General features: G+C 49.3%; 1 protein-coding gene across 1 annotated transcript in view; it reads left to right on the top strand.

Annotated features, from left to right (window-relative positions):
- Positions 1-15,230, top strand: part of MYO15A (myosin XVA) — a 103,686-nt gene that overhangs the window by 59,913 nt on the left and 28,543 nt on the right. The window contains exons 33-48 of the mRNA XM_077918666.1: positions 322-413; positions 987-1,104; positions 1,974-2,038; positions 2,495-2,633; positions 4,630-4,731; positions 5,068-5,206; positions 6,238-6,346; positions 8,551-8,680; positions 9,205-9,326; positions 9,746-9,805; positions 10,527-10,602; positions 11,567-11,682; positions 12,856-12,974; positions 13,976-14,117; positions 14,207-14,318; positions 14,850-14,924. Of these exons, the coding sequence (XP_077774792.1) occupies positions 322-413; positions 987-1,104; positions 1,974-2,038; positions 2,495-2,633; positions 4,630-4,731; positions 5,068-5,206; positions 6,238-6,346; positions 8,551-8,680; positions 9,205-9,326; positions 9,746-9,805; positions 10,527-10,602; positions 11,567-11,682; positions 12,856-12,974; positions 13,976-14,117; positions 14,207-14,318; positions 14,850-14,924 (1,716 nt within the window). The remainder of the gene's footprint in view (positions 1-321; positions 414-986; positions 1,105-1,973; positions 2,039-2,494; positions 2,634-4,629; positions 4,732-5,067; positions 5,207-6,237; positions 6,347-8,550; positions 8,681-9,204; positions 9,327-9,745; positions 9,806-10,526; positions 10,603-11,566; positions 11,683-12,855; positions 12,975-13,975; positions 14,118-14,206; positions 14,319-14,849; positions 14,925-15,230) is intronic.

The raw sequence follows: 15,230 nt of genomic DNA, 5'->3' as shown, positions 1-15,230 counted from the left end.
TCATCACAGCAGATGTTAAAAATATCTGCCTGTCCACATCAAAATGATCTGCTTGAATAGTGTTCACCTGTACCTTCCTTTGTGCAGTCAGTGTTCCATCAAAGCCACAGACCATAGTTGTGGGTGCAAAGTTTCAAACGCATTAGAAACCGGGGCTTGCCAACTCTTCTACCCAGCTTACAGGAGCCTCATCCTCCATTTCTGATTAATCACCCTGGCAACCCTGATTTTTGGGCTGAGGGACCCCACGGGAATCATCATATTATGAGGACTGCTTTTTGGCTAATTCCCTTTTATTTGTCTTTCTGAACCCGGAAGCAGATTCGGACACGTTCAGCGAGCCCCGAAGCCAGAAGGGGTTGGATCATTACCTGGACAGCCTTTTTGACCCTGTTCTGTCCTATGGGAATGGGGTAAGGAAAGTGCCGTCCCCTCCCCAATCCCCAGACGCAAAGTAGATGCTAGACAGTCAGGCCCAGTGTCCTGTTTCTCAAAGGACACCTAATTCTCAGTATGATGGGAGGGAGAATTCTTCTGGTGTTAGCGGCCAAAAAAAGGTCTCTGTCCCAAGTGGTAAAACAGATTGTTCTGAACCTCAGATTTTAAAGAAAGAAAAGAAAAACGAAGCAGGAGGTGAATGCACGAAATTCTGAGGTGTGCCAGGCAGCAGTGTTGTCTGGCTTCTCTGTCAAACGTGGCAGCAAAAAGGACAGCAATTTCCAGGCTCAACAGCTAGTGAGGGAACAGTTACCCAGAAGCAAGACAAACTCTCCCATACACAAACCATTGCACCAAATGTTGGCATGATGCAGGGACAACATTTGCAACAAGGCAGTATGAAAATACCTAGATAGGAAGACTGGTTCCCATTCAGATCTTGGATTTTGTCATGCTGGGAAAAAGCCTAGAATTTAGGCCTTATTTCATTTGCGCCACCCTCCCCCCCCCCCCAAGTGCCAACGCTTATTTGTTCTGTCCTGGCCCAGGAACTGGAGAAGCCGGCTGCCGTCTCCCACAGGATGAAGGGAGGAGGCCAGATCGGAGCAGGGAATGGAGGCCAGAACGATGGAGACGGTGTACCAGCTGAGGGACCCCAAACAGCTGGTGAGTGTAGGTAGAGCTACCTTCCATGGCCAAACAGTGATCAACCTAAGTGAGGTCAGCTGTGAAACAATGGATGTGGAATTGTTCCCTTGGAGAGAAATTGAGAGAAAGCTTCCTTTGGCGATTTCTTCAAAGTTTTCCTAGAGCAGGGGCAGCCAATCTGGTGCCTTCCGGAATCTTCCAGAAGCTGTTGGACTGTTTGTCCCAGTTGGCATCGCCAGTGGACAGGGGGCTGGGAGTTGTAGTCCAACAAGATCTGGAAGAGGCACATGTTGGCTACACCAATCCTAGGGAGGGGTGCTCTCTGTCCTCGGACACCTTTGAAACATCCAAGGAACATCAAAATGACAACGATTCGTTTCGTTTATGAATCACTTCCCATTAGGCTTCCCAAAGCAATGTACAATGCAATAAAAACTTATTTAGAATAATTGGATATAAAAGAAAAAGCTGAAACATTTACATATGCAAGACATTTAAAAACCACTTTGTTGTTGTTGTTGTTTAGTCGTTTAGTCGTGTCCGACTCTTCGTGACCCCATGGACCAGGGCACGCCAGGCACCCCTGTCTTCCACTGCCTCCCGCAGTTTGGTCAGACTCATGTCTGACCAAACCACTTTATGGATAAAAACCACTTTATGGATACAAAAACAACTTTAACCACACATATATAAAATCAATTCAAATTTGATCCAGATATTAGCTGGGATTAAACCTACGACCTTCTGCATGCCAAGCAGGTGTTTTTGCCCTGAGCTATATCTCTCCCTGACCACAGCACCTGTCACCCCACCTTTGTAAAAAAAAAGTCCTTATTAACAGTGTCTGTGTACCACACAATAACTGACCTTGTTTCTATTCCCTGCAGCAGCAACAAATGAGGCCTTGCTGTTGGCACAGCAAGCTTTCCGTAACCAGCAGGAGTTGCTTCTGGTAAGTAAAGGCAGGAATCAGGAGTCATACATGGGGGACGATGGCATCGTTCAAGGGTCTGGATAAGGAATGAGCTATCTAATAGAAGTGATGCTATAAAAGGGCCGTGCATTCCTACGTTTTATGAACCGTGCTTCCAGTTCTGACCCAGTGCCCTGTCCTGCTTTCTGTTTCCCCATGTACAGCATTCACAAGTGACATGCTCAGCAAACAAACAGTCTTCTTAACCTCATTTCTGTGACATCTAAGCGCACCCACAATGGTCCTTCCTTCCTTCCTTTTGCTTTTTCTCCCTGGGATCATAGGATGTGCCTTTTAAAATTGGCCACTCTCTCTTTTCCGTCAGGGTTCCTGCACCTTTAACTGCCACTTGGCGCCCTGCTGTTAAAAGCACAGGAGCCCTGCTGGAAAAAGAAGGGTGGCAATCCTAACCCCTGCCCTTTCTCTCTGGGGCAGGCTCAACACATGTCCCAAGTGGAGGCTCTCCGCCGACGGCAGCAGGCCGCTGTAGCAGCGTTGGCCGGTGCAACCTCACTCAGTGCAAACCAGTACTCCAGCCCCAGGTCTCCCCAGCACAGAAGCCCTTCCAGGACCCAGAAGAGCGGTACCTATGATGCCGGGCCTCAAGGGGGTCTGCCTCCCCAGGTGAGTCTCTTATGCGTACAGGTGATGAGACACGAAGAAGATGCCCGCGGTCCTCCGTTCTCTGGTCAGTGGTTAAATACGAGGTGGACGGCCCTCTGGGCCCCCTGTTACCCAGAGATGGTTGTTGAGCGCAAGACATAGCTGGCAGTGACACAGGGCTGCATTTCCCCCCAGTCCATCACTGGTTGCAGTGCCTCCTCCAAATGTTGGAGTGGCCCCCATCCTCTGTCCGTCTACCTCATCACTGCCATTATTAACAACTGCTGCCACCGCCGCTGCTCCCCCTCTTCATTTCTGCCACCTACTTCCTTACCAGACAGAGCCACTAAGGAAACAGGCAAGGACAGCTACTGTGCCTCTGTCTTGCCCACAGCTGTTTCTTCCTTCTTTTTATATTTTTTATTTATTTTTGTGTAATAATTTTTATTAGTTTTCAGTTACAATAACCCAATAAAAGCCTCATTGTCACAATACCAAATTATAATACAATTAATAATGCCAATTGTTCAGATGCCAAATTATATTATTTTGTTGGCCCCCTGCATGCTAGAATTGATTATTTGATAATTTACTTTTAACTCTGCATTCCAGTTACACACCAGTCAGAATAACAAACCCTTCTAACCTTCCTTTTTAAAAATAATAATAATACTGCTTTTATTTATTTTCTTAATACCGAAGATAAATTTTGAGAAAACAATTGTTACAACAGTAAACAACAAATAACCTGTCCTAATAAAATTACAGACTTTTATCATGCCATGTGTTAAAATTTCAATGGATTGGTCTAAAAGAACACGCCACGTTTTCCCATGAGTGCTGGGTGGATTCTTGCCACAGTCTGAACCATTTATGTATTCAATAAACCTTTGCCATGTGTTATAAAAGGAATATGGATTGTGTTTGCCCTTTGCTACTCTCAGCTGACATGTTAGTTTCTCAGCCATGCTATTGACCATACTCTATTACACCAAGAAGCAATCTTCAGCCCAACACCAGATTTCCAACACCAGTATGGAAACGGTCAATAGAAAGGTTAAGAGGTCATTTTTAGGATAGTCGTGAGCAGACGGGATCCTAAGCCCAAGTAGAGCCAGTGCAGGGGACATTTCAATTGTTTTGTTGTATATCAGGCTTATTTCTTTGAAGACAGCATTCTTCTTTGAAGATGTTACAACACCACCACATATGGTAATACGTACCTTTGACTGTGCATGACCTCCAACGATTGGGATTGACTTCCTTGCATGTTTGGGATAGCCGCACCGGTGCATAATGCCACCCTTCTAATCCCTGCCAAGCCAGAACAAGGGCCAGGGGAGCAAGCGGGTTGTAGTGGCGAAGAAGAAGAGCAGGCGCAGGGGGGGTCGTGCCAGTGGGTCCCCCTGCTCTGGTGCGTCTCCTCGACAGTTATGCCAGCCTTTGATGACAACCCTAGAAGGTTGCACAGGTCTGGCTTGTGCCCTGTCCTTGGTGCCCTCGCGGCCCAGAGGCTGCTTCCCTCACCTCTTCTGAGACACTGCGTGCTTTTGCTGAAATCTTTGTGCCCTCCTTTAGGTGACCTCGAGCTGCCCGACACTGGATATCTCTCTGCCCGTATTCATTTCACTCACCTCCAAAGCTGGCCTGGCCATCACCGCTGGGTTTTGTTTGTTTTTTCCAAGCTGCGTGCCCAGTCGGGAACGGCAGGTCTTCAAATCCACAGTTCTGTGGTAGAGCAATGGACCAGGTTTGGTGGAGCTGGGGAGGGGAGGGAGCAGTTTCAGGAGGGGCTCTGGGCACACCCAAATATTCAGGGAATGGCTTTTAAGTGTGGGGAGAAGACCCAAGAGAGAGGGCTTGGGAATGGTCTCAGTTTGGACTAGGTGGCTCAAGAGTACTGTTCTAGATTTTGTTCTAGCTCCCAGCTCCAGAATTCTGAGGCTGCGACTCATCCCAGTGTTCAATTTCACCCCCTCCGTGGCAGAGAGAAGCCGAGAAAGGGCTGGTAGACGGCACTGCAGCAGCACCGAGCCTTACACAAGACATGCCGTTCTTTCAGAAATCTGGTAAGGAGTTTCTGTTTTTGCCAGTGGGGGCTGGGGCCAGAGGCAAAAACAGGCAGAGCAACAAATGCCATTTTTACCATTGCACAGTAGACACTCACCCCCACCCCTGTTCAGGGAAGCAGAGAGGCATTCTCAGAGTTGAATGACGCATGCCAGCCAGGCAAAAATATGTGGGGTGCGTGGCATGGCTGGGTGTGGACTGGGGAGAGTTCAGAGAGCCAGAGAGAAAGGCCTGGAGGCCAACATGTGGCCCCTGGAGCCTGAAGTTCCCCAACCCACAACTTACACAAACAGGCCACTGTTGTCTCGCTTCTTTTTCTGTCCCTCCTTGCGCAGATCCCGCCTCCAGGCTGCGCGCTGGTGAGCTTGTCCGCCACTCCAAGCTGAACTCGGAGTACATTCCGGAGCCGACGCAGAACATCCGCAACATTATCAAGCAGTATCAGCAACCTGCACGCATCCCAGAACCCATCAGGTCAGATCCAGGCTCACGAAAGCTGGAACCTCTTCCAATCTTTAGGCCCCGGACAGACGCAGTTGTGCCAGCTCATGCTAACCTTTAACCTACATGTGCAAATAATGTCAGAGACTGGCAGGACACTGGAGGGTGCACACCAGGGGGAAGGGGGCTGGTGTCTGACTTGGGAAAGGGGGCCAGTGATTTGTGGGGATCTGTCCCGGCCAGGAGGCAAGAGTCAGAGGCAGGGGAAGCTTCAGAGCTGGAGGGTGGAGCGCAGGATGGGTCGGAAGAAGAGAAAGAGGAAGGTCAGGCAAGTGAAGGGCTGGGTGCTTCCTCACCCTCTCCCGCACCGCTGTCTCGCAGAACCAGGAGGGGATTGAAAAGGGCGGAGCAGAGGCAGCTACCACACAGGTGCGGTCTCCGGGTGTGTGCATGCAGCCCATCAGGGGAAGGTACATAAATTTGGTGGAGGGGGAGTGCTCCCCTGCTTTTGAAGCTGCTCCATAGAGCAAAGACCTGGGAATAGCTGCCAAGACACTAAACCGGTTTGCATGGGTATTCAGAGCTGCGGAAACCGCTGCAACTGTCAGCTTTGACAATAAATGCTGTGTGCATTTTCTTGGCTAGGGAGTGTACTTGAGAAATAATATTACCAATAAATAATAATAGCCGTACAAGTTACCATAGGCCCTCCAGGTGTCCAAATAAACACCCACCTGAAATGGATGCCTATATGAGATATGTCTGAATGTGGCCGGGAGCAGTGAGGTCCATGGTGTAATAGACGGCTGGTGTTTATTCTTCCAGCTTTGAAGTTCAAGTCTCTCAGTGCAGTCGCAAACCACCGGCTTGTTTCACAATCTTGAACTCTCAACACGGTGCTTGTGGGGGTTCTACAGGGTGAGTCCTTTAAAGCCCCATGGAACATGTGTACTCTGTATCCACAGGGCCTCTTTTAAAGGATTCACCCTGTATTAGGGAGCTGGAGATGAGTGCTTGCTTGCATGAATCCCTTGGTGGTTCTATACACCTCCATTTCTTTGCAGGAAGGAAGGCGGGAAAGTATTTGTGAAGAAAATGGATCCCCACGAGGAAGCCTTGATGATCCTGAAAGGACAGCTGGCAGCCACGGAGGCACCAGCGCGGCCTGCTCCGGTATGTTTGGGGATGACTGAGTACATGCATCACAGGAAGGCAGGGCCGCCTTGCGGATTAGGGAAACAGGATGCTCTTTGAGGAAGTATCAGTTGCCTGTATCTATGCAGTGCCAGACAGCCCAACTGGGCTGGACCCACCCTGAGGGTCTGTTTCAGGATGGGGATAGGAAAGCCAGCTGTGCTGCAGGCAGTGGCCTGGCCCGTGATGGGCCAACATCAGTGGAAGTCACCTCAAAGGTGAGACACCAAAGGGACGTATCCCTCTGCTGTCTCCCCTTCTGGGACGCCACTGAGGAGCCAAGGACTGCACCCACATGGAAGTGGTAGAGAGCTGCTGGAAGGACCGGGAGTGAAAGGCAGGGAAGCGGAGATCTCCCAGGGTGAGGAGACAAGGAGAGGAAAGCTCCCGGGGTGGGAGAGTGGGAGTCTCTGTCGTTTTCTGTAGGTGGCCAGGACTAAGAGCTCCCTTGAAGAGAAGATTCTGTACCTGTGTGCGGCCTTTATATTTTGGATACCCTGCTGCAGATTTTCTCCTACTTCTGTGCTGTTGCTGCCAAGAGAATTTGTATTTTGTTACATACTCCTTATTGTAATTGTTGCTGCTTTGGTTTTCCTTTTGCCCTACTTTTCTGACTGGGTTGCCCCAGTTGTAATTGTGCTTACGTAATTGTTTTTTGCTTTTATGTTGCATAGGTTTTACATTAAGCAGTATATTTCTGTTGTGGGTTCTAAACTGCCCTGTGGTCTACTGACAAAGGGTGGTATATAAAGTTTAATAATAATAATCATAGCTGTCAACCTTCCCTTTTTTGGTGGGAACATCCCTTATTCCAGCGCTGTTTCCTGCTGCTTCCCGCTGCTATCCCGGATTGTTATATATCCCGTAGACTGTCCCCGGGACAGGTGAGGCTGCTGGTCCCTTATTTTCAAATCTGAAAGTTGGCAGCTATGATAATAATAATAATTAATAATTCTTGTTGTGGATGTGCAAATGCAGCCCTCCAGTCCTCTCCATCTGGTTCTTGGGATTCTGTCTAGACTACCCCTCCACACACCAGTCACTGTCATAGATTTACATCCCGTTGAGTGTTTTAACCTGGCAGGAATGTATCTTGAACTCAGATAACAATGCCTTTTGCTTGCCGGGATGGAGAATAGAGAGCTGTGTGTGCAGAAACTACATCTACTGCACCAAGATGAAATTTGTATCCCTTGCTCCACCCACATTTGACTCTGGCCCCACCCACCACTGGCACCTAGCTCCTGGAAGGCTTCCCAGAAGGGAATGTTACCCAGTTCTGATTTAGGGACCCACCTACGAAAGAAGACAGTAAAAGTGCCAGCCCTGTGTGTGTTTCTTGTTAAGTGGCGAGTTCCTGACCCCCCCCAGGTGGAAATAATGACACATGACGCAGTTCTTAAGGTTAATGGGCTTAAAAAAGCCACAACTTTATTGGTTATAGGTGATGAGCGGTATTGGCTTAGGCATTGGTCCTAAACGACTAAATCTGACTCCAGCCCGTCTGCTTGAAGTCTGGGAAGGGTTAACCACCAGTAGGGGGAGTCCTGCTCAACTAGGAACTCCCCCGGGGTCACTGATAGGGGGCCTGCCTTAGGCCCTAACCTCCCTAGGCTTCGGACAGGGCCATGCCCCCCGGAATCCTTTAACGGACTACCCTTCAATATGTGGGGCAGGTGATGGTGCTACCTCCCCTCTTCCATCTACAGAACAATACCAATGCCTAACTGCCAATTCCCAGAAAGTTGTGACGATTTGCCACGAGGTAGGCGAAAACCAAGTGGCTGGTGCCAATTTGCCAAGTGGAAAAATTCCTACCAGGCCCCTCAACAGCGACCAACCAAGTTCTATAGCACCTTATAGGGTGGGAGGGTGGGAAACAGGAACAGCTGGCAGGCAGCAAAGAGGGAGATCCCCGGCCGCGTCCTGCCTTTATAGGGCAGGCCACGCCCCCGAACCAGCCGATTGGCTGGCTAGGGGGTGACTTGGGGAATCCCCCCAATCAAGCGGGGCTGGCCTCCACCCACTACGCATGTGGAGGGGCCATGAAGCCCGCAACCCCACCTCCTCCTTAAGGCGGAAGTGGCTTTGGCAAACCAGGACTGGCAGTGTTCCTGCTGAACATGCTCTGAGTGCCAACTCAGGTTTGCGGCTGTGTGATGTGGGGATTGGCTTGCTTGCAGGTCATCAGGGAGTTGGGAGCCAAGGAGGCAGTAGCCATGGTGAAGCCTGTGACTTGTGCCAAGGTGGCTGTGCCCTCTGCCATCCGCCTGCCACCCGCCATCACCAGATCTTTCCCTGAGGCCTCTCCAGGTAAAGAATGGCTTTGTGTTCTCTGTGCTTGATTCCTTGACTGCCTCTTGGGCTGCCTGAGGCCTGGTGTTCACATGCAGCAGAATGAGGTGGTGGACTCTGAAGTAAGTTCAGGTGGGAGGTGCCATCTTTTACTTCTCCCTCCTGCGTAAATGCTCTGTTTTTACTCATGCCTCTGTAGCTTGGAGAGCACCTGGAGTGGGGGTGGCCAAACAAACAGTGGTTAAGCAAGGCTATTGGTTTCAGACATAATGCTGAACCATAGTTAAAACAAACCGTGGTTTGTGAGCCAACAGTAAACCATGGCTTTGTTTGTTGCCAGAAAGCAAGCCATGGTTAGTCTACTGGGCTGGGTTTGGACATTCAAACAAACCATGCTTTGGCTAAACCAGGCCTCAGACATGATACTTGTGTGATCTACCATCGCTTCTTTGGTGTGGGATGTGGCCTTTCCTTAACAGAGAGCCCTGGGGGGCAGGCTGTTCCTTCTCCAGCACAGCTACTGACCAATTCCTCTTTTCTAGTGTCGGTCTCACGTGAACTATCATCTGAGGATGAACTTATCCAGACGCGGCTTCACCGTCGTTGCAGTGAGGAGTTCTATGCATACCGCAATGTCTCTTGGAAAATCTATCTCAGGAAAGAGGTATTCCCCCTGAGTAAGGCTGCTCTCTCCTTTTCCTCATTAACAAGGCGGGGTTGGAAGAGATATGATAAGGGAAGATACAGGGAACCAGGTAGAGAGCCTTCTCAGTAGTGGCACCTGCCCTGTGGAGCGCCCTCCCTCTACATAAGCTGCAACACGTTTGCTTGGGTGGAGAAGGGTGTATAAAGACTGGAGAAAAATAGAATGTGAATTTGTTCCTTCCCCACCCACTTTCTCTTCTGGCCCCATCCACCATTGCCATGTGGCCCTGTGAAGTTCCATCAGAAGGGAATGCAGCTCTCTGGCTGAAAATGTCTCCCCGCCCTTGGCTTAGATGAACGCACCTTGGTCAGTTCCAGCAGTTCTCTTAGGGTGGTTCTGGTCTCTCCCTGATCACCTTCTGCTCTCTTTCCTGGCAGGTTTTCTACCCAAAGGACAGCATCAACAACCCTCTTGTGCTAGATCTCCTTTTCCGGCAGGTGAGATTCTGGTTCTGCTTCCGGCTGCTTCGGCGGGGCTGTTCCTCAGATCTTTCCTTGCGCCAAGAGGTGCACCCCAGATCCCTTGCAATGCACACAGCCACACATGACCTGAGAGAGTTCTACCTCGGCATCCTCTCTGAGGATGTCCTTAATATTGTGCATTCATGGTTACTTGTGCTCATGATGGTATTGGGGCGGTGATGTGTGATCTCACGTTGTTGTTGTTTATTATTATTATTGTTATTGTTATTGTTATTATTAAATTTATATATTGCCCTTCATCCAAGGATCATAGGGCAGTTTGCAGTATAAAAACACAAAAATGCATAACGTAATAAAATACAAAACAATACCCCCCTGGTTTGAAAGGTAATACTTGATGGTTTACTCGGCAAAAGGTCTGGGAGAAGAGGAATGTTTTCGCCTGGCACCTAAAGAGATGCAATGAAAATGCCGGTCGAGCCTCCCTGGGGAGAGCATTCCACAGGCATCTGGTTGGCCACTGTGAGAACAGGATGCTGGAGTAGATGGGCCTTTGGCCTGATCCAGCACAGGGTTGTCTTGCGTTCTTACGAGCTTTAGTACTTCTAAAGGAGCCTTCCTGGTGCCCTTCAGATGTTTTGGGTGCCGGCTCATTGGGGCTGATGGGAGCCGGCGTCCAAAACATCTGGAGGGCACCAGATTGGGGAAGGCTTTCGCAATGCGTTTTTCCTTGCAGATCTTCAACGATACCTTGTCCGAGGCCTGCATACGCATCACTCAGGAGGAGAGACTCCGCATGAAGGCCCTTTTCGGTAAGCCTTGTTGTTTCAGTTGGGTGGCTCGTTATCTTTGGCTCCTCCCTCCCCAATCCTGCCCCAGGGCAACATAAAGCTATAGATCTGAAAGGAGTTCCAGAAAAAAAAGGTCAGGCCATGTATTCAAGAGGATCCATGGAGGGACAAGGGAATAAACATTTATATGCAGATAAATTATGTGTTTATAATAATTTGCATGGTGTGGAGGAAGTGGCGGGGGGTGGGGGAGAGAGAGAGAAATAAGAAGGAAGGAAAAGAAAGAAAGAAAGAAAGAAAGAAAGAAAGAAAGAAAGAAAGAGAAGTTATTTTCCATTTCTCATAATGCAATAGCTATGGGGTCATCCAGTGATTGGGTGTAGATTCAGGACAAACAAAGGTGTGTGTTGTTCCCACAACACCTACTTAATTTATGGAATTCACTGCCACAAGGTGTGCTGGTGTCTGCTTTAGAAGGACATGAAACAGATTCATAAAGTAGGGATGGTCCCCTGTGGCCTTCGAGAAATGGTTGAATTTTCTCGTCCCTGGCTGTATTGGCTTTGCTGGCCAGGGCAGATAAGAAGCAGAGCCCAACAACATCGGCAGGGCCAAAGTTTCTCTATCCCTGTCATAGAGGCTAGGTCTGTTAGTGGCAGCCAGCCACAAAGGCTAAATGGAGCCTCATGTTCAAGGGCAGTGTATCTTTGAATGGTAGTTGTTTTGGCCAGACTCTGGCCTCCCTGTGAACCTGTGGACTTCTGAAACCATCTGGTTGGCTGTTGTGGGAAGGATGTGTGGCTAGATTAAAAATGGGCCTCCTGTAGCCTGTTCCAACAGGGTTCTTCCTCAAAGGCAGGACTTATTCTTGCCAGCCAAAGTCCTGCCATTAACTTAGCCTTGCCCATTCTCTCACTCACAAGTAACTGAGGGATCCTGTGGGATCCGAGAGTGGTGTAAAGCCAGCCTCTGTTTCTTTCCTCAGCGGAAAACAAGCTGGACTCCTTTAGTCCGGTGGCCGATGAAAGCGTCAAGAAAGAGATCATCAGCGTTGCCCGGAATGGCTGGGAAGTATATTTCTCTCGCCTTTTCCCTGCTACGGTAAGAAGCATCCACATGTGCACCCTTATTGCAGAAAGAAAAAAAACACAAAAAAAAACAACTTCTGTGGGAGCTGGCAAACTGAGTAGACAAAACAGGGATGGGGAACCTGGTGCCTTCAGATGTTGTTGAACTCCAACTCCCATCATGCCTGGCCATTGGCCATGCTGACTGGGGCTGATGGGAACTGGAGTCCAACAACATCTGGGGGTCCATAAGGTTCCCCATCTCTGTCATAGGACAGGATCTGCTGCTTTAGCCACTGCTTGTCCTGCTCCCACCCAAGACATGCAGACAGACCCTCTTGTGAGCAAGAAATATATCTTTATTCAGTAACAGTACAGGCTCAGCATCAGAAACAGAGTCCAGAAGCCACAATTCAGGAGTTCAGAACCAGGCAGAAACTGGAAAGAGAATAAAACAATTTAAACATTCTGAAGAAATGTGCATGCACACGAAAGCTCATACCAATAACTTAGTTGGTCTCTAAGGTGCTACTGGAAGGATTTTTTTTAAAAAAATTATTTTTTATTTATTTTATTTCTACAACTTAAAAAGCCAGCATAAAGCCAAACTTTGGAGCTCACGGCACATTGAAACTGGGCAGGCACCTTTGCTGTACTGCTGTTGGTATCTGTTAAAAATAATTTTGTTTAAGCAGTCTAACCAGACATGTACATTAGACATAATATATTGTAATATTTTACTGCCTTGTGGGTGCTGTCATAACTGGCCCTTTCAGCCTTTGTTTCTTGATGGCTTATCCCCAGCCAGCTATGTCAAGATGGGCTGGCTTGTTATCCTTAAACCAGCAGTGTTTGCTGCAGTTTTAACCAAACCTTGATTAATTCTAACTTTGACTAATTCCAGAAATTATGGGTTTCCCGACACCCACAAACTCTGAGGGCCCAAACACATAACAAGGGAACAACCTGCTCTCTTTTTATTTCTTTTGGCTAACTTCTTTTTAACATCTGATTCCATCTGCAATTTTAGTGTATATTTTCTGTGCTTTTAAAATTATTTACTTAATTTATTATTAATTATTAAATTTGCATGTTGTCCTTCATCCGAGGCATTGCTCTCTCTTAGATGCCCCTCGCTCTCCAGGCTCACCCTCCCTCCGTAAGCTGAGCCATGCCACGCCTAACGGCTCTGTCTTGCTCCTTTCAGGGCAGTGTGGGCACCGGAGTGCAGATCCTGGCTGTGTCTGACACAGGGATCAAACTGCTGCGACTGGTCAAGGGCACCAACTTACCTGGGGAGCAGCTCCGGGTGCTGCGGGGCTACAGGTGAGGCTGCAGGATTGGCCAGGATCCCTGGGAGGAGATGGAAAGGTGAAGGACAGGGAAAGGCGAGTAGGTTTAGTGAGGAGTGGGTCTCATCAGCTGGCAGCATCAGGGAAGGGGCTGTAGCTTGGTGGTGGAGCACCTGGTTTGCATGCGAAAGGACCAATCCATGGCATCTCCAGGTAGGGATGGGAGACCCTCCTGTCTGAAACATCCTGGAGAGCTGCTGCCAATCAGTGTAGGCAGCACTGAGCCAGATGAACCAAAGGTCCAACTTGGCTTGGAGGGGAATAGCTATAGCTCATCGCTGTGGTCTAAACCACTGAGCCTCTTGGGCTTGCCAATCAGAAGGTCGGCGGTTCGAATCCCTGCGACGGGGTGAGCTCCCGTCGCTTGGTCCCAGCTCCTGCCAACCTAGCAGTTCGAAAGCACACCACTGCAAGTAGATAAATAGGTGCCACTGCGGCGGGAAGTTAAACGGCGTTTCCGTGCGCTCTGGTTTCCGTCATGGTGTCCCATTGCGCCAGAAGCAGTTTAGTCCTGCTGGCCACATGACCGGAAAGCTGCCTGTGGACAAATGCCAGCTCCCTTGGCCTGAAAGCGAGATGAGCGCAGCAACCCCATAGTCGCCTTTGACTGGACTTAACCGTCCAGGGGTCCTTTACCTTTTACCTTACCATTTAAGAGGTGGGTAGCTGGGGATCTCACCAGCAGTCCACACTGCAGTGCAGCCAGCTGCCCTGGGAGGAAAATGGTCAGGGCTTCTGGGGCCCCAGCACAAAAGGCCCTGGCCTTTCGCCCTGGGCCAGTCCCTGACAATGCCCTCAGTCCACAGACGGAGTCTCCCTTTGCGGCAGTGCCCCCCATATTCCCCTCTGAGAACCCTGGAGGAAGGGCATCAGTACCATCGTCCAAATGCGCTGTGTGTCCGCCTTTCCTGGATCCACTTTCAGCACCACTGACCTCCAAGCTTGGCAATGAACCCCATTTTCCTTTTTCCACAGCTACGGCGATATCCTCTTTGTGACCACCGGCTCGAAGAACATGCTGGAGGTCAACCTCACCAATGAGAAGCTCATCCTTTTCTCCCCCAAAGCTGCCCAGATTAAGGCACTGATTGACTATTTCCTCAACGAACTCAAGAAGGTAAAAAGACATAGCAGAGACCCTTTCTTTGGAGCACCTTGTACCCCTGCTCCCCCAGCCAGACACACTTTGTCTTTTCCCCCTTCTAGGATTCACAGTACATGGTTGCAATCAAGAACCATATTACAGACGATAAAAGCCTCTTACGGTTCCATAAAGGAGACATCATTTGCCTGCGGCCAATGGAAGGCTTGGATCAAGGTGAGAGACCATCATCAGGAAGTCTGTGGGGCGAGGATGGGAAGTAACACAAAAAATCTTGAGCATTTCAGTCTATGTTTCTCTTAACATACAGCCTTTTTCCATATGAAGTTTTGCACAATCTACACGTTTTTGCAAGCCATTTACCTGGCGCAATCCATTTTTTCTGCATTATTTTCACTAATATATGCAGACTTTCCCCGAATACATCCACATTTTTTTGTACACACCTTTTGGGACGGATAACCATTCCGCAAAATTTGGAGCAGCACAATCAGTTCAAAAGGATTTCAGTGCGTGTCTTCTCCCGTGTTGCCATCCGAGCCCAAGCCAAATTTCTCCTGGGATGCATGCAGCTACAACATATGAGGGGCTATTGCAGATTGCAGGTGGATAATAGCAGGTGCAACAGAGGATTAAGGCTGGTCCCCGGTTCACCTGCTCTGTGAATCCGGGAGCCTGCCCAGGGCTAGGTTAAGAGGGTCTTCCGTGCCCTCCTTTGACACCGCCGTGACTCTCCCGTCCCCACAGACCGCTATTTCGGCTGCGTGGTGCGGAAGAAAGTGATGCTCCTGGAGGATGTGAAGAAGGGCACCCAGGATTTTGGTGGGTGGCTCTTGCGTGTGGTGATGTGCCTTGTCCCCCTTTCTCCTGCGTGCAGTGGCCTTTCTCTCTCTCCTGTGCAAACAGACTCCTACAAGCTAAACAGCGGCCTATGCATGCTGCTCTTGCTCAGTGGCAGATCACAGACATGGTACAAGGCAACTTTGCATGTTCCTTCCCTCAAGAGCAGGGTCCCATCTGCACTATACATTTAAAGCACCCTCATGCCACTTTTAACAGCTGTGTCTTCCCCCAAGGATTCTGGGAGCTGTCAGTCATTAAGGGTGATGCGAGTTGGTAGGAGACCCC

The sequence above is a fragment of the Podarcis muralis genome, chromosome 14 (genome assembly GCF_964188315.1).
Source record: "Podarcis muralis chromosome 14, rPodMur119.hap1.1, whole genome shotgun sequence".
NCBI classification, from domain to species: Eukaryota; Metazoa; Chordata; class Lepidosauria; order Squamata; family Lacertidae; genus Podarcis; species Podarcis muralis.
The sequence above is the reverse complement of the archived record's forward strand: the minus strand, read 5'-3'. Positions and strand labels throughout refer to the sequence as shown.